Source organism: Anoplopoma fimbria, chromosome 2 (assembly GCF_027596085.1).
Source record: "Anoplopoma fimbria isolate UVic2021 breed Golden Eagle Sablefish chromosome 2, Afim_UVic_2022, whole genome shotgun sequence".
Classification (NCBI taxonomy): domain Eukaryota; kingdom Metazoa; phylum Chordata; class Actinopteri; order Perciformes; family Anoplopomatidae; genus Anoplopoma; species Anoplopoma fimbria.
This window is the reverse complement of record NC_072450.1, coordinates 3263615-3282735: the sequence shown is the minus strand read 5'-3', so window position 1 is coordinate 3282735 and position 19121 is coordinate 3263615. Positions and strand designations below refer to the sequence as shown.

The 19121-nt window shown below is 37.7% G+C and overlaps 1 protein-coding gene across 1 annotated transcript in view; it reads right to left on the bottom strand.

Moving 5' to 3' along the window:
* serinc4 (serine incorporator 4) overlaps positions 1-17323 on the bottom strand; it is a 25376-nt gene extending 8053 nt beyond the window's left edge. Inside the window, exons 1-7 of the mRNA XM_054619745.1 lie at positions 17204-17323; positions 11102-11269; positions 9440-9618; positions 7015-7094; positions 6624-6717; positions 2395-2606; positions 1022-1117 (exon numbers count right to left, since the gene is read on the bottom strand). Of these exons, the coding sequence (XP_054475720.1) occupies positions 1022-1117; positions 2395-2606; positions 6624-6717; positions 7015-7094; positions 9440-9618; positions 11102-11269; positions 17204-17323 (949 nt within the window). The remainder of the gene's footprint in view (positions 1-1021; positions 1118-2394; positions 2607-6623; positions 6718-7014; positions 7095-9439; positions 9619-11101; positions 11270-17203) is intronic.
* Between the last annotated feature and the right edge of the window lie 1798 nt (positions 17324-19121).

Below are 19121 nucleotides of genomic sequence, written 5' to 3'. Positions count from 1 at the left end.
GTTGTTTGTCATAGTTCTTCCATTTCATGCTGACTGTAAAGAGCAATATTTTTTTCTTTCTAGTGTTCATTTTGTTCTTTGTGTTATTATCTCTCAACCACAGCTTAGAAGGGAAAGTAAATACAAAAAATGGAAATTTAATTTGCAGTTTGACCTCAAATCTTTGCTCCTGCAGCAAAAAACCAACACCATACACCACATCCCCTGTGTTAACATGTCAATCAAGTTTTACCAACATAATAACAGTATAACATTTCGGCACCCTTTAGGGTTTTCATTTTGACATTTCACCTTGAAATTACTTGCATTTGTATTGTTATAATCTTGAACGACCATAAAGAGACACAAAACCACAGAGCGATGCGTAAACACAAAACGACTACAAAGACACACAAAGTGTTTCACTACACCTTTATAAAGTTGTCATGGTGAATATATTAGCAAACAGTTCACATCCAGCAAACACAGAGCAACATTGATTTGGAGTCTTTTTTACGATCGTTCTGCGAATGTAAGTCTAGTTTTCACTCTCTTTTTGCTCGATTTTGGTCTCCATCATCTCCTGAGAAAGACATCCAATTATTTAGCTGCTAACCGCTCTGCCGTGTTCACCTGCTTGTTCCTAAATGTATCTTTTTTTCGTGTCAAGCTGGACAGACGAAGAACAAGCGCGCTGAAGAGGAAATATTTCTGTGGGTTTGTCACTATGAGCAGCACCTTTCATATTACACATACAGAAGTCATTAAACCCTTTTCTAATATATGAATATTGATTATTGCAGATTTAAAGAAAGAAAAACATGCTTCTGTTGTTTCTGACAGAATTTCAGCACAATAATGATTGCAAGTAAAGTGGTCTCCATGCATTTCCTGCACCATATATTCCTCTTTTAATAGACACATCCCTGATAAATGTGCTCATGTCGAGGTTTGTGTGTCGGTGTTAACACTGGACAGAGACTCGTGGAGCTTAAGAGATCTGCTGCAGAGCTTCTGCTCTGTGTCTGGTTAGTTAGCGTACCTTTCTCTGGCGGGCGGCTGGCCAGTGCGGAGAACGTGAGGTACATGACGTAACAGCTGATGATGGAGGCCTGAAGGAGCCCCGACCGAGGCTGCTCTGCAGAGACAGAGAGGGAGAGAGAGGGAGGGTCAAAATGACATACCATAATGTACAATATCTGATTTACCATACTATGACAATTCTAAAAGACATGCACACACACACACACACACACACACACACACACACACACACACACACACACACACACACACACACACACACACACACACACACACACACACACACACATCTTATCAAAAGCACAAATACTGCAGTGTAAAAAATATACAATTCAACCACTGTAAACAAATGTAAACTATAAAGACGTAAAATGTTCTCAGTTTATTAATGTAAAAGTAAAATCTACTGAGGAAAAAGGTTCCTTTTAGAGAGTTAGATTTTTGAGTCATTGATATTTACATGTTAATTAAGGTTTTTATTATTTGTTGGTTTTAATTTTTGGAATTTTGTCAGGAATTTATCTGCATTTATTTGGTTAAAAAAAACAAAAACATAAAACATATTATAATAATAATATAATGAACAGACAGAAATTTGAAGATATTTTTCATTCTACATGGTTTAGACCTGAAACCTTACATTTTTGGTAAAACTTATATTTCCATGACAAACAAAATCCAAATGCTGAGGACATCACGATCAAAAGCTCTAGAACAGATTTAATAAACTTCAAATAGATTTCTCAATGAGCTCTAAATCTCAAATTTACACTATGTTCAAAATGAATTGTGTCATTAGGCTGCAACAAAAAGTTAACAATTACAGGTACAATGTACGTTAAGTGTAAGTACATATTGTTGGGTATAAACAGTGTATGAATGCAAATTCTTAATGTTCAAAGTAACTCGTCTCTCCAGGTATCAGATAAATATGGTGGAGTGAAAGTACAATGTTTCCTTTCAAATTATAATCGAATTATAGAAAATTAGATATCATAAATGCTCTTTAAATGGAAATACTCAAGCAAAGTACCAATACCTCAGTTTATACTTGAGCAGTGGTTGAAAAACTCCTTATATCTATTTACTAAAGTAAAGTACAGTACTTGAGTGTTTCTTCCACCTCTGTTATCAGCTGTATGTTTCAATCATGAAACCCCGACCTGTGCAGACAAAGCAGGCCTGCAGTCAGCGTTTGGTTCTCAGAGGGAGAAACACATGATATTATCTAACAGTACATCTAATTATTATTATCTGCAGCAGCTCTGGTTTGGACACGGGGGATGTTTGCATAGCTGGAGACGCACTAAGTGTTATTTCACCGCCATAACCCGACGACAGACACGCTGGTGTTTGTTAACGTCGACTCACTCTGCTTCACGCACGGTGTGACAGCTATGAAGGACATGAGGCCACAGAGCCCCAAGTTGATCCACAGCAGGGCCTTGTTGAAGTGGCAGGCGATGGGGTGGGTGTAGTACTTGTACATGAAGGTGAAGGCCATGGTGGCGATGGTGTAGAAGAAGAGGGTGGCGCACGTCACCGCCAGGTACCAACGCTTGTTCTCTGCCGCTCCGGTCAACCTGAGAGAGAAACACCAGAGGACAGAGAGGGATGAACTTCTGACTGGATGCTGCATCCGTCAGAGAAAGTGTTATTTCCTCCAACGGGGGTTGAATGTTTTTATTGTCATTTGATAACAGAGAAACTTGTTTGCAGATTCTAATAAATGTTACCATAAATTAAGGTCAGAAGTGATTTATTGATAGTGTAAATTCAGGATTCCTTTTGAGCATTTTCCCAGGCACCAACCTGTTCTGAAAATTGAAGCCTTAAAGCTGCATTCTCTCTAGTGTCCACCAGGGGGCGACTCCTCTGGTTGTATAGAAGTCTATGAGAAAATGACTCTACTTCTCTCTTGATTTATTCCCTCAGTAAACATTGTAAACATGAGTTTATGGTCTCAATCTCTAGTTTCAAGTCTTCTTCAATACAGCATGATGTTCATTTAGTAAATGATGCTCCATTTAGAGTCAAACAGACCATAAAGCAGGGGATGCTTTAGGGCGGGGCTTCCTGTGATTGACAGGTCTCTAACAAAGTCTCTACGTCATGTCTCCGCATTCTACTTCTGTTCAAGGCTTGCAAAAATACTAAGATAGCGACGGCCAAATTTCCGAACTCTAATCTTCAAAACCGCAGTCCAAAAACTAATGGGTGACGTCATGACGGCAACTTCCACTTCTTATATAAAATTCATGGATTTTTCCTTTTTTCTCATGAATTACACTAAAAATCATTCCAAAATGCCTGATTGCATCTTATAAGCATGGAGCAGTTGGTTACATTTTACATATCGCATCTTTTCCAGTTTCGATTAAACTTTTCTTGCTGACAAAGACTTGAAGGTGAGAAGTTACAGGAGATAATGAGACAAATATAAAAAAAAATTGGGGGCTACATGTGGTTTTATTATGAGACTCATAATGTGGTTAAGAGAAAAAGACAAGCTTGTAAGACAAACAGGAGCAGCTTGTCTTCTTACCTGCAAACCCAGAAGGGAGTGTTTACCAGCGTAAAGGGAATAAGAGGATTGTTAGCTTTGTGTGTTTGCGTTGGAAATAAATCCTCTTAGTTGTTGTTGCTACAACTGTGACTTGTCACAGCAGAGTTCAAAGGTCACAGAAAGAGACGGTCGGGACAACAGCAACAGCTAGAGACGGTAAATAACATCTGGGACGAGTCTGGCCGAACGAATGAGGACACGACGAGGACGACGCACAGAGGAGGAGACGTCAACAAGCAAACAGATCAGACAAAGGACTATCATCATCATCATCATCATCATCATCATCATCATCATCATCATCTTTATCAGAGCCTCTTCACCTGCCAAGTTTTTATTTTTGTTTACTCTTTAAAAATATTTAATTAGAGCTGCAATAATAAGTCAGTTAATTGATCGGTCAATTGACTGCAAATGTATTGTAATAATATTGTAATAATTATAGTAATTACAACGTACAAATGTCATGATTTGATGCTTTTCTTCTTCATATATTCTTTTTTATAGAAACTAAAAATGTAATCTATTAGGTCTGGATTTTATCAAGGGTTTTATAAGTTAATTATTTTTTTAATTATTGTTTAAAATTGAATCTGCTTTTATACAGTACCTTATGTGTTTTTATGCTTTAGTATTTATACATATTTCATATTTAATTTGGTCCCATTCTAATTTTACTTTATTACATTTGATTGTTTTTCCATGATCAATTTATTCAGTTTTGGATTTTATTTTGTTATTTACTTCTTTCTTCAACTTCCTTTGACCTGTTTAAAAGGTGCTTTATAAATAAACTTGACTGATTGATTGATTAATATACGGTAAACTGAATATTGTTGTCAGCTGGTTGCAATTTTAAAGAAATCACATTGGACTCCAGGACGATGCGCTGGACATTTCATCACTGGTTTCTAATGTTTAATAGACCAAACAAATAATACATTTATAGAGCAAAACTGTTCAACCAAATCTGATTCAACAACCATTTGCTATAAATGATCAATTCCTGGAGTGAATTAATAAATAACACATTAAAAAAATCAAGAAGATCAAAATAAGAAGGAAAGAAATACTGTAAAATGAAAATGAACACAGGGTACAGAAGAGTGAAACCACAACCTAGCAAACCAAAATTAAACCCACCAAACGAGAACAAGTAAACGAAAACAGAAACAGAGTTCCAGATGTTGGGACGGAGGGGACAGATGTTGCTGAAGTCAGTCTGAATGATTTACATAGTTTCTGCTGGACACAAGATGAATCCGTCATCACCAAGAGAGGCTCTCTTCTCCAGATGTGAACCAGGCTGCCGTCTGTTTGTGTTCATGTAATGTATTAAATATGAAAAGCTGTGAGGGACCTTCAACAACATATGAACACTGTCCTGTTGGAGCCACGTGTCTCCAAAATGTCAAAGATCTCTGACAGCTCTGTATCTGTGACTTAATCCAGTGGGGTTTTCATTTTTTTATTCATTTTTTTTTATTATTATTTAGCATTGTTTGCCTTTTTTAGACAATATAAAGTAGTGGAGTCTGATGAGGAGCTGCTTAAAAAAATAACTGTGCAATAAGTATTTTTTTTGGAGCCCAGCAGTGTGTGAGGTTTGTGTATTTTTTGGTTAAATACTTAAATGGTGATAGGATCAGTGATTGCCAACATTTTTTGCTTGTGACTACTTGGATCTGGCTTCATCCAGCTGTTTGGTTGCAGATTGGAACCAGCTGAACACCCCTCCCCTCACTCCTCCCTTTCCAAGACTAACGTCATTTCTCCTTAACCCCCAAACAAATTCGACTTAGTGACTAACAGTGGAATTAAAACGTCTGAGTCTCTCACATTATACAATCAGACCTAAAAAGAAAGGTGACTGTCAGTGGAATGTGTTGTTTCTGAAAAGTAAAGTCAATGCTTCATGTCTTAAAGCTGCATTCTCTCTAGTGTCCATCAGGGGGCGACTCCTCTGGTTGTATAGAAGTCTATGAGAAAATGACTCTACTTCTCTCTTGATTTATTCCCTCAGTAAACATTGTAAACATGAGTTTATGGTCTCAATCTCTAGTTTCAAGTCTTCTTCAATACAGCATGATGTTCATTTAGTAAATGATGCTCCATTTAGAGTCAAACAGACCATAAAGCAGGGGATGCTTTAGGGCGGGGCTACACACTGATTGACAGGTCGACACCATTGGCGCTCTCCGGTCTGGGAGTTGTCTGTGTTGTTTTTGTTTTAGAACTTTAACTCTTTCACAGTGTGTACTCACTTCATGAAAGTTAATTGTTATAAATTGGGCCTTAAATAAAAATATATTATTTTTCTTATTCATCGTTTAGTTGAACTTAGCTCCACCTCTCGTGCACTTCTGGTTGCAAAAAAACAAGATGAAGACCAAAATGCTGAACTCGAGTCAGTCCACAAACCAATTGGTGACGTCACCATGACTACGTCCACATCTTAAATACAGTCTATGATTGTGACAGAACATGTAAGTGTCCTCGAAAGGTCTTCTATGAATTTTAAATACAGACTCATTCGTTACTAGGAGTAACAGCAATCAGCTGAAAGCCACCAGATAACACGGTCACTCGTTACTAAAGCGGTCATCATCCTGTCTGGATTCTGTAGAACTTGTTGAACCCGCTGTTGGAATTCTGACAACCGAACATGCAACAACCAGACATTTTGATTCTGGTTTTGATTCAATGTTTAAAGCTTGCCAACTCTTCTGGATGTCTGGGGCAAAATGGCACTTCCGTCACCAACAAATACACGCATATATTTGATGACATCATCTGTAAAAAGGTGTATAATTCCTTTTAATTTGAACCATTATCTGAGCCTGACAACCAAAAGTATGTGGACAGATGTGGTTACGTTTCGTCAAATAATTCACATTATTGTATTTCATCTATCACCAGTTTTTTTGAATACATTTCATAAAGGCCCATGTCATGATTAATCCTCCTATCATACACAATATATAATTACATATACAGTAATATAATAGTTTATTCATACACCTCTCTCACTCACCAGTTCTTGTTCCAGGTGTGTGCAAAAGCTGTGATGAGGATGAGTTGGATGAGGATGAAGGCAAATCCTCCCACCACACCAACATAATGCCAAGCTGGGAGAACGGGAGCGAGGAGAAAAAAAAGGAAAATGAGATTTCAGAGAGAGGGAGATAGAACAAGCTGTGGATCATAAATCTGCTCTGATCACACGCTTGTATCACCGTCAGATTTATTGTTCCCAAACAAAGTGGAATCAAGCTGCAGAGATTTACGGCTCAATAATTCTCAGCGGTGGAGTCGAGTGGAGCGGCAGGTCTCTGCTGCCCTCCAGCAGGACTCACATGGAGCTGCACCGACTCCATCGTCTCCAACCATCACATGTGTTTCTCATGCATGGATTCATTCCTCACCGTGCAGGAAGGACTCCGTGGGGATGAAGAAGGCAGCGGTGCACGTCCCGAGCAGAGTGATGAACTTCAGGAACCAGAAGCTGCAGGTGGAGAGACAAAACAGAAACATTTAAAACAGTTTAAACCGGGAGACATTCTTTGTTTTTTTCATTTGTATTCATTCATAAACTTTTCCTGTTATGTTTTCTTTAATTCTTTCGTTTTGCTTGTTCTCTCCATGGACATAACCAATAATTCAAATGTATCATTAAAGGATTGTACCACTTGTTTTTGCATGTATTAGTCCATTTACTAAAAACAATCCTCTTTGCAAATAATGTGTTGTTTCTTTCATGTTCCCAGGAGTCATTCATTTATTTTTGATATTAAAACCATTACGCTAATATGTAGTCACATTTCATCATCATTTTAATAGTAGTTATCATTTTTCTATTATTATTGTGCTATTATTAGTACTAGTACTGCTATAACTACTCTCATTATAAGAAAAATATATATAAAATAATAATACATTTTATATATGAAGCGCTTTTCAAGAAACTCCAAGACACTTTTCAAGGGAGATAAATAGAGAAAAATATTTAAAAACATACATGACAGGAATTGACCATTAAATTGAAATTATTAATATGAGGGTTTTGAAACTTGCTTAAGTTGTGCTTTGAAAAAAACTCAACATTTTGACTTGTTCGGATGATCTCTATTATTTAAAATCAAAATACAGTATTCCAGAAATGTGTGTGTTATAATGTTTTTATACATGATTAAAGTATAGTAAAGGTGGGATGGTTGGGTCACAAGGACTACAAGTTTTTTAATATAATATAATATAATATATTATAATATAATATAATATATTACAATATAATATAATATATTACAATATAATATAATATAATATAATATAATATATTTAATACATTACAATATAATATAATATTGTATTATATGATATAATAAATAGAATATATACTGAAATTCACATCAAAACAATGTTTATGAATATTATGATGTTTGTTCTTTTATTAATGAAACAGTGTCTGAAGAAAACCTAAAATTCTAAATCATTTTTGAGGAATTTTTCAAGGAAATAACTACATAATATTGATTATGAGGAAAAGGGATTAGAAGAAGCATGTCGTCCTTCTGCTGTAGGATGAAAACATTTAATGTCCAACATTGAACTGTGATGAACTCTGGGTCACTCTGCAGGTTTCAGTGGGGCACTGGGTGACCCCTGACCCCCCAACAGTCCAAAGACCCTGAAGCCCCTTTTCACCGTGGCACAGATTTAAGACTCTCCCGAGTACATTTGTACTGGCTAGGCCCATCAATCCAGTCTGTCAAATCCTAATCTGAGCTACGTCAGCACTCTAATCGACTGCAATGGAAAGTGTGACAACAAAGAGCTCTAAATAGAGCGGGTCAGGTGAGCAGAGGGAAAAGACACAGCAGACCGTAGTGAAGTATTTAAAGAAGGCTGTGTTTCAGGAGAGGCCTGGAAACGTCTCTGGATGGGATCAGGTCCAGATTTAAATGTTCTAATTCTGGGAAATTACATAAAGATCTTTGTAACCTAATTCAGAGAAAACTTAACGGCTTCATAGGATTTTAAGAGACAGAAGATTGAGTGAATTTATGAAAAGGTTGATTATGGATACATTTTGGGGGAATTTCAATTTTTATAAGAAGATGGAAGCAGGTGGCGTCTTTATGTTTGTCAGCATCAATAAAACATACAGACTTGGGAATAAATTTAGTGCTGATACTCTTATGATTTCTGGTTTTAATTTATTCTATTTACAGTAATTTGTTTTTTATGTTTTTGGTCATGACTGTTTTGCTGATTTATGCATAAAGCATCCCCTGCTTTATGGTCTGTTTGACTCTAAATGGAGCATCATTTACTAAATGAACATCATGCTGTATTGAAGAAGACTTGAAACTAGAGATTGAGACCATAAACTCATGTTTACAATGTTTACTGAGGGAATAAATCAAGAGAGAAGTAGAGTCATTTTCTCATAGACTTCTATACAACCAGAGGAGTCGCCCCCTGATGGACAGGAGAGAGAATGCAAGTTTTAAGAAACTTCCACATTCCAGAGGATGCTGCCTGTATAAAACATGCACTTTTTCAAATCTTGTGTTCGTGTTAGTAAACATATATTTTAAATACTATCTATTTGGTGTCCGGTCACTTATTCTCAAGCTTCAGATAGCTTTATCAGGGTTGTGAATAAACTGAAACTGAAATAAACTGCCTGAACAGTTAACCTAAACCCTTGACCGTTTTGTGTTTGTAGCCTGTACGTGAGCACGCGGGATCTATAATTAATGTAATGGGACAAAACAAAGAATGTATTTTTGTTGTTGTTGTATCTTTTCAACATTTCAACAACAACAACACCTCTGCAGCACTGACCCGTTGTGTATGAGCGCCCTGTAGTCCTGACTGGACTTCACGTCGATGAGGAAGATCGCCATCATCAGGTAGAAACAGGAAGTGCCGAAGCAGACTCTGTAGACCGCCGAGTAGCCAACCAGCATCTCGCAGTGGCCGCCGCCGTGGGCCTGATCACACACCATGTTGAAAAAAGGCACCTGAAACACACACACACACACACACAACGTATTTTATCTACCACAACATAATAACAAAGCTAGCTAGCTTCTAGAAATGATGCATCCCTCAGCTGGCAGACTGCTTCTCCAGATTTCCCGTCTGCTCTCCTCCCGGTAGTATTATTATATAATATGGTTATATTGAAAGCCAGAACCAGCAGAACAAATAGAAAGTAGAGAAGAAGTAAAACGTGGTCGTTCTTTTACCCCACGAAACAATCAAAGCAAGTTTTCTGTTAAATATTAAAGGTCACATATCATGCTCACTTTCAGGTCCATACTTGTATTTTGTGTTTCTACTAGAATGTGTTTTCATGCTTTAATGCTGAAAAAACACATTCTTTTTCTCAAACCGTCTGTCTTAATATACTTGTAATCACCGTCTGTCTGAAACGCTCCGTTTAAGCGCCTGTCTCTTTAAGAGTCTCCTTCCACTGCATGATAGCTTAAGTTGCCACAGAAACTAACATCACAGACACACACATCACGTTACATAAAGCTCACATTCTGTCACAACTGCAAGTCCAAAATAAGCCGTGAAGAAACAACCTTAAAATGTTTAATCACTCAGACTGTCTTTTGAGCTAAACAAACTCTAACAGGGGTTGTGCTGACTTGCATGGTGCTTTCAAGCTCTCCTTGGTAAAAAAATTGTATTGGGAAGGTAAATTATTACTTTATCATGATGTGAATAAATTTTTGTCTTCTTAAATACATTTTTGGGCGAGAATCTTCAATAAATTCAGTTGTTTCTGGAGATATTTCTAGGAGATATTTTCATGCAATACAAAAAAGAAAGTGAATTATGACCTTTTTAACTCCCTAACACTACTTAAAAGCAACTTAAAATACATCATTAAAACTACTGATGCCAAGATTGTTCTTTTAATGAGAGCAATTAATCTAATAAAATCATTTCTTTCTTTTTTTCATTTGAATTGCATGTTTTCCCGCAAATAACCACTCTAGATGATAATAACAAAGTACAAAGACAACATTTTAAACTTTTGACGATTTATATTGACTTCGGGACGGTTGAAATTATACCATGAAGTTACAATAACATTGCTCCACCCCTCTAGAAGCATTTATATGGACAATTTGGATATTTGCTATATATATACTATACTTTAATGTATACCGGTACCATCCATGCTTTTCAAATTAAGTGTGCAAACCAGACACTTTTTCATAGTTTCATAGTATTTCATATTATGTGTTGTCCCCTTTGAATGTGTCTGTTCCTCTTTGCTCTGTTGTTAGTTGTACCTGTTGACCTGCAGCCAATCATAAACCATGTCGGGGTATAAAGGGTCTGCAGAGCTAAACTTTAGGACCTTTGCTCCTTATTGTGTTTTCACAGACTTTTTGTACAGAATGATGATAGAGTTCTGTTTGTTGTTATATTTCAGGTGATTTCTTGGATGTGTGTGTGTCGTGGAGGATGAGATCCGGTGCTCACATTTTCCCTGACAAGCTCGGAGACGGTGCGGGACAGCATGAGGCAGGAGACGGCGCAGGTCATGATGTGGAACAGCGTGTACATGACCCGTGTGCTGGTGGAGGATTTGACCGGAGGACAGAAGGCACAGCAGAGCGAGCAGGGAGCCGGTCCACAGCAGCAGCAAATCTGAGGGGAGAGAGGAGAGTTATGTCCAATATCTCAAACAATCAGAGGAATGAGGACAAGACTAGAGAAACATCATGCACAATATTCTATTTTAGTTTCAATTTTGTCAACAGTGATAGTATTACTTCTTGTGCACTTTAAATATTTACTCCTGTTTTTCTAATAGTTTTTTACCACTATCAACTTGTTTTATTACTTGTATTATTCTATTTTGTTTTTTATTTTTTATTATTTTATTGATTTAATTTCTTGTGTCCAGTATTTTATAATACAAATGTTTAAATATCTTCTTTTAATTTGTTTCTCTTGTGAATCACTTTCAGCTACATTTAATGTTATGAAAAGTGTCATATAAACAATTATACTAAATTATATTTATTACCATTATACACTTATTAAGTATCACTCTTGCTATATATGTTTATAATTTTTTTGTTCTTATTCTTCTGTAATAATCTTTGATCAATCTCTGGCACAAATATGTGCTTTGGGATGAATAAAGTTCTATTTTATCTTATTTTATCTAATAAACTTATTTGCTTTCCTTTTTGCTTTGTGTGTCAAGAAAAAAAGTTATTGCTTGTTGCAAAAAGTGAAGAGAGAACTGTGTTATGGATGAGGTTGGATTTGATTCTTCTTCAATCAATCAATTCTTCACAGGGCACGTTATCTGTATGGTTTTGTCATATAGATGCTGACAAAAAAACAACAACAACAAGGTGTGACGTTGGTCCGCCATGAGCTTGACCCTAAATAATACATCCTTACTCTTAAAAATGGGGGAAAAAATTGCAAAATGGGTGGTTACGGGGAACTGAGCCAGTCCTCCAAAATATATATATGTTCCTGTTTTATTTTGAAGCTCACGCCTCGTTTTTGTGAGTTTTCCCACCTTCAGTTTCACCTGTCCCTCGTTAGTCCTGCACTCTCCTCACCTCCTGCTCACCTGTCCTCCCTTGTCCTCATTAGTCCGTCACTATTTATATCACCTCACCTCGTTTGTGCTCTCTGTCGGGTTGTTGCTGCGAGGAGGTTTTGTTTGTGTGTATCTGCCAGCTGTACCTGTGTGTTTTGTATCAAAAAGCTTTTGTGCTATTAAACCATCATCACTAAATCTCCACTTTTCTCCATTTGGGTTCCACTTTGCCTGACCTGCTCCTGGCACTGTGACAGTATGACCCGGCCAAGTTTGCAATTTGTTGCCGTTTTGAAATGCCAAACTGGCGATGATGTCTCATTCCTTGGACGATGACATGTGTGTGAAAAAGGAGCCTTAATGTGGGCACAACAATGTTGTCCACAAATGTAACAAGATATGACACTTAAGATACATAAACAAAGATATGATCTCTCACCCAATATTTATTGTCTCTTTACACGGTTGACTGTCAAGTAAAGGCAAAATAATAATAAAGAATAACAAATTCAATTGCACTATAGATCATAAATATCATATTGACACAAAAGAATACATTTGTGGTATAAACAGCATATGAAGAGCATGTTATTTGTGCTTATTTTGTGGATGCAATTAGTCCACTAATTCAAACTGAAGCTGTCTGAAGACTTTCGGAGTCACTGTGTCAGACAACTTACACCGACAGAGAATTTGGCAGCAAGGCAGATGAGTCCGACCTCATCTGGTTCTGGTTCTGATAAACATCTGGATTTTAAACTTGCCACCACTGATCGTGAACAAAATCTAAGGAGGCAAAACACCTGTAGCACAGATAACAGTCTGGAGGTTTGACTGAGGATGTATGGGATAGAAGAAAGTGTTTTTAACTATGTACATGTGATATTTTTCATGCGCAGTGATTTAAAATATCTGAGAAGCAAGAAATCATTCTGGAACAAAAATGTAGCTGTGTTTATGAATGCTGATGCATTGAATCCAGATATATTATTATTATTATTATTATCCATCACGTGCAGGTCATAATCTGATGGCCAAACGATAAGAGAATATTGTCCAACATCTTCTCATGGAAGAGAAGACTGAATAAAAATAGAGCTTTAATCATGTGCAGCAGCTCAACAATGATCTGATCCTGTATCAAATTAAACCTGATTAAAAAGGGACAGTTTGTCCAAGTTTTGTCTCCATCCATTTTGCTTTTGGAGAATCAAATAGTCCACAGAAATGTTTATCTGGAGTGAATTATTCTGCAGCTGAACGCTCACTCTGCTGATCCTTGTTTGTTGCCCCTTTGACATTTTCTCTCTCATATTTACTTATTACTTATTTGATTTGGTTTTACTGTCCTCTTCTTGTCAATTTAGATGTTTTTCATGCTTACATTGTTTATTTTTGACTCCATTTGCTGCAATTTGCTCTGTGAAGCTCTTTAAACGTGCTACAAAAATATAGTTTATTTATTCTCTATACTCCGACTGTGTTTGTTTGTCTGTTGTAAAGTTATTTGTGACCCGAGGCATCGTCACGGCCTCAAATCGCCCAACGAATCAAAAATGTTAACCTACTTTCTGAACCGAGAGGCCGCTGCCAACATCCCTCAGCATGCAGGACTTAGAAAATAGATTAAATACGTGAGATTCTGTTGGATCTGCTTCGTGGACCTACTGGTGCTTCATTTTTTATGTTAAAAAAAACAAACTGATTATTCAACCTTTCAATTTAATCCTTAAATCCTGAATCAAATCATATTTATTGTATACATGATAATCATTTGTAAACCCTGAGGATGAATGTACACAAAGAGATAAAGGTCGTCAATAATATTATATAACATTTTCCATTTGATTGTCTGTGCTGCACATTGAATCTGTGATACTTCATTTTGTAAAAAACTGCAAATAGAGCTATTTTGAAAACTTTTTATTGGCAGACATCCAGGTGTTTAATGGTGTTTAATAGCTGCTCCAACCACTTGACATGTCTGGCCTCGTTTAATCCTTCATAATGCAGGATTAATAGTCACAGAGTGAACTTGTTGCAGTAAGCGAGTGGGCTCAGATCTGCTATAAGCATTAAATAACTACTTTAAAACAGCTACTGAGTGCAAATAATTCAGTGGTTCATACAGGATAAACAGGTCAAAGAGCAGTGTAGGAGCAGGGATAATCAGACATTTTAGATCTTAGTAAAACTGTCTCATCTCATGAGAAATGGTGAAGTAATATTATTTTTTCCCAGGACTCTCTCCAGTTGTTTGTTCTTGTGATTATAAGATCGCCTTCATCTTTCCAAGTATTCAAGAAGCTAATCTGAGAGCTAATCCTGCATGAATCACATGCACCAGTGATGCAATTCACCCTTCATACAGCAGCGACTTTCATTTTGCGTATGAATTTAGTTTGATTTAACATTTTATTGATTGATAATGTTGTAAGTTGATTCAGAATGATTTGGCTTGTCGACACTGGAACCCAAAAATGATTTTAGTCTTTAACGTGCCAGTAGTTGGCGATGAAGGATACGTGAAAGATTTGTTTCAAATACCAGAGAAGAAGATCCTGAGCATGCTCAGTGAACTTACTTTCCGTTGGCGGTGTTAATAGTTAACAATAGTAAAGCAATAGCTGATTATTACTCATTTATACATACTTGATATTTGGTGCGATGGCAAAAACTGAATTTGACTCGTGTGGACGAAAGACAAGATGGAATTTCTGCCTAATGTCTTTCTACAATATCAGGCGATGAAGCGTTGATTGGAGACTCTGAGAAGGTGGGGAATGAGTTTCTGTTTGTACAAGTGCATGCAGATATATACTAACCGGAGTGTAAGTCCTTTACTTTGTTAGATGCTACTGGCTGCTAACTGATAAATTGTTTAGACGTGTGCTCAGAAAAACGGACACACAGCGTTACCTATACTTTATAACACAGCATAGTCTCCAAAAATGTCCGACACTTCCACTAACATTGGTCACAAAGTTAAAACAAATAACGCCGCACTAGAATGACTTCTTCGTTCCCCAATCGGCAACACCAGCGAGTACTAGCATAAACCTCAATATCGTGAGGCCTGTAACAAAAACCGAGTGTTTGGAGGCATATTACACTTAAACACAAATCAAGTTCATGGCCCCTTCAAGTAGTTTTACTACATCAAAGCTATATATATATATTTTTACTACATTGATAGAACTTCATTCCAAGTCAATGGTATTAATATGAATATGTATCATTTTAAATATGTTAGACGATCTGAGAAACTGTAGTAGAAATATGGAGAAAAACCACACAGGGCTGGTTGGAGAGGATGGACGGGTCAAACAAACACAGGACCTTCACCCAGGAGGCTGCTGTTCGTGCCGCTGTGAAACCAAGTCAATGTTGACTTATTTTTAATTCAACATAACTACGTTTTTTACGCAACTGTTGTTAGTTAAGTGCAGAAGTTACGTAACAAACGTAAAAAAACTAACTTATTTCAATCCAAACCACAAACTTTTCCTAAACCTAACCAATTAGTTTCTTAGTGAGTTAATCTTGAAAGTTTTTTTTTGAAAAGAGACTGTTTGCATGTAACGAGCTGAAACTGGCATGCCTTACCTGACCAACGTATCCTCATACAAGGGTTTGTATGATATCCAACAAAAAGTTACTCCTCATTTTATGTTGCAACAAGTGGCAAGTCTCTTCAATATAAACCTCCGTCTTCCCAGGAAATAACTTAGTTAGTTTTGGTCAACATAACTACTTTGTTAGGTTTAGGAAAAGATTGGGGTTTGGGTTAAAATAACTACTAAAGTGTCATTACTGACGTTACGTGATAAATCAATCAATTTTGAACTATAGTTTCACATGTGGAACAGCAGTCTCCTAGCTAAAGGATTGCCGTTTGTTCGCAGGTTGTATATAAGAAGTAGACATAGTCATGGTGGCGTCCCCCATTGGTTTGTGGACTGTTGTTATGAAGCCTCGAGTTCGGTGATTTCACTTTCGCCATCTTGGATTACGGTCTTATCCATGTTGTTATTTTTCAAAACCAATAAACGGAAGTTACCATATTTGGAATGAACAGGAGTGACGTAGAGACGCCGTATACGTCTCTGGTAGATACCTGTCAATCACATTAAGCCCCACCCTAAAGCATCCCCTGCTTTATGGTCTGTTTGACTCTAAATGGAGCATCATTTACTAAATGAACATCATGCTGTATTGAAGAAGACTTGAAACTAGAGATTGAGACCATAAACTCATGTTTACAATGTTTACTGAGGGAATAAATCAAGAGAGAAGTAGAGTCATTTTCTCATAGACTTCTATACAACCAGAGGAGTCGCCCCCTGATGGTTAGTTGAGAGGGTGCAAGTTTTAAGACACTTCCACATCCGCTTCACTTTGCGGAACTAGAGGTTGCGGAACTTTTGCGGTCTTTATACTTCCTGGTTCACTATTACGTGAATAACATACCAATTGATTTCTTGGGATATCTACAAAATTATGGCGCGTTACTTTTCGTAAGAATGTTAGCGCATTCTGCCCTGACACGTCCAAAAAACTCATCAGTCTCTTCTTCCTCTTCTTCATCTACGAGCGTCACCGTTGTTCTTGGCGACATGTTCCTTCATCACCACAAACACGCACCGTAGTTTGTTTGGACTCATTCTCACACACACCGTCCTTCTGCCACAGATACTCACTAGGGCACCAAATGTGGATTAATCCGCCGCTAAAAATAGTCCCCAAACAAATGCACTTTTTCCCTCCTGTTTTAGTAACATTTGCAAAAAAAAACTACAGTGACCAGCTGTTTTTCTTTGAATTAAACATTTTTTATCCAATATTCATGTCTTCTCACAACATTTCTGAAGCATTTAAATAATAAACTCCTTATCAATAAATTCAACGCCAAGGTTAATATTGAGTTATCTACTCATACAGAATATTTTATCTTACAATCGTCACTAAACTGATAAACACCACTTGCAGTTGCTGCCTCCCTGCTCCTCAGCTCTCACCTGATAGGCCACCATGTTGAGGAAGTAGTTGTAGACGCCGCTGCGGTTCATCCCCTGACTGGCCGACATCGCGCCACTTAACTGCTTTTCATCGACCGCGACGACCCTACATTTGGCCATGAACTTCCAGCACAAACAGGTGGTTTTTTTTCTTCTCAGCGTGCCTGTAAAGATGGCATCCTCACGTCCTCACACAACTCCTAACAGGCCTGGCAGTGAAAAAGAAAAGTGAAAAGTCCAGCAGGTTGTCCTTTACATGCTTCTTATGCTGGGTTAGCGGTAAATCTGGTCCTGCTGGGCTCCCTGTAGCTGAGAGCCTGAGCATGAGCACCAGGTCCGGGCTGCTCTCAGTCCAGCCTCCTAGGGGAATAAGTTGTTTTTTTGCCCATATCCTGCGTGCTTTGGCTCTGCGGCGGTGTTGGGTGCTGCCAGAAAAGAGGGAGAGGTGGTGGCGAATGCCCGGTGCCCTCCCCCCATCCTCCACCCGTCCTACCCGGTCAGATTAGGCAAAAGAGTTTGTGAGGGGGAGGAGGGGGGTGAGGAGGAGGAGGAGGAGGAGGAGGGAGGAGGAGGTCGACAGGGACCATGTGTCAGTCCCATCTGTCCCTCCCTTCCCTTCCCCCAGAGCTGCACAAACCCAACAGTACAATGGGATTGGGCGATTCTCCTGTTTAATCCAGATTTACAAAAATTAAACAATTAACTCTGTGTGATGTCTAGATGAATGACACCTCACAGACACCCTAGCTTTTAACCCTGCCCCACTCCCTTATCTCAAAACCTGGCCCAAGTCTGAGTCCTTGTGTCACCCACAGAAAGAGGTCGCATCCATAATCCTAACAAGTTTATCATGGCCGCATTACGACCCAGAAGCGGTGGAGTGGGACGGACTGGACTCAGGCCCGTCGGTGATGGAACCAATAAAAGCCAGAGTGCTTTAGTAGAAAGGCTCACAGCTTAATAATAGAAAGGCCGATGGACTTTTTTGGGGGAGCTCTAATGGAAGGCCGGAAAAGAATTTATTCTGCTATTATCATAAAAGGTCTGCTAAAGATATTCACTTTGTTCCATTAGATTTAGATGTCAGATAAAAGCAGTAATACTGCAGGATAAAAAATACTCAACTACAAGTAAAAGAACAGGCCTACAGGAAGAGGGATGGAATTTGAAGAAAATTATAACTTCTGTGTCCTTTTGTGTAACTATAGCATGAAATCATGGTGGAATTAGCAAACTAGCTAGCTAACTAGCCGGCGTCTGAATGGGTGATCCATCCAAACACTGTTGTCCCAGCGTAGGAAATACCACTGCTATCATCAGATATAAGTCATTCACCCTGAATTACCAGATTTTATAATGTTCTTATGGCTTATTTTCAAGTCCAGAGAAAAAAGAGAAAAGGCTCGAGTTGAAATGAACCAACCATTGAGGTGATTGGGCGAGTTAGCCTACCCTCCAAAACCCACACTTAATTTAATTTAATTTAATTTAATTTAATTTAATTTAATTTAATTTAATTTAATTTAATTTAATTTAATTTAATTTAAATTCCTGGGAGAATCAAATTGTTGCCTCATCATTCACACCCTAAATTAAAAGTAATAAGAAATCTGTGGAATCAAACTACACACACTTTTTTGGGAAATTGCATGAAACGTTTTTTCTGGGATGTTATACCTTCTGTTCTATGTGATGTATTGCTTTATGTTTCATTGGTCCTGTGTCATACCTGTCATATTAGTGCCCAAGACTTGGTCCAGATTCTCCTTGCTATCAAGAACTGGCTCAAGACTGATGCATCAGATTACAAACAATGGCTGACCATAATAGTTGATATCGTAGAGATGGAGAAACTTACACATCGGCTAGAAATTATGAAGTTGTTAAATTTGCAAAAGGCTGGGGATAGTAATAGTAT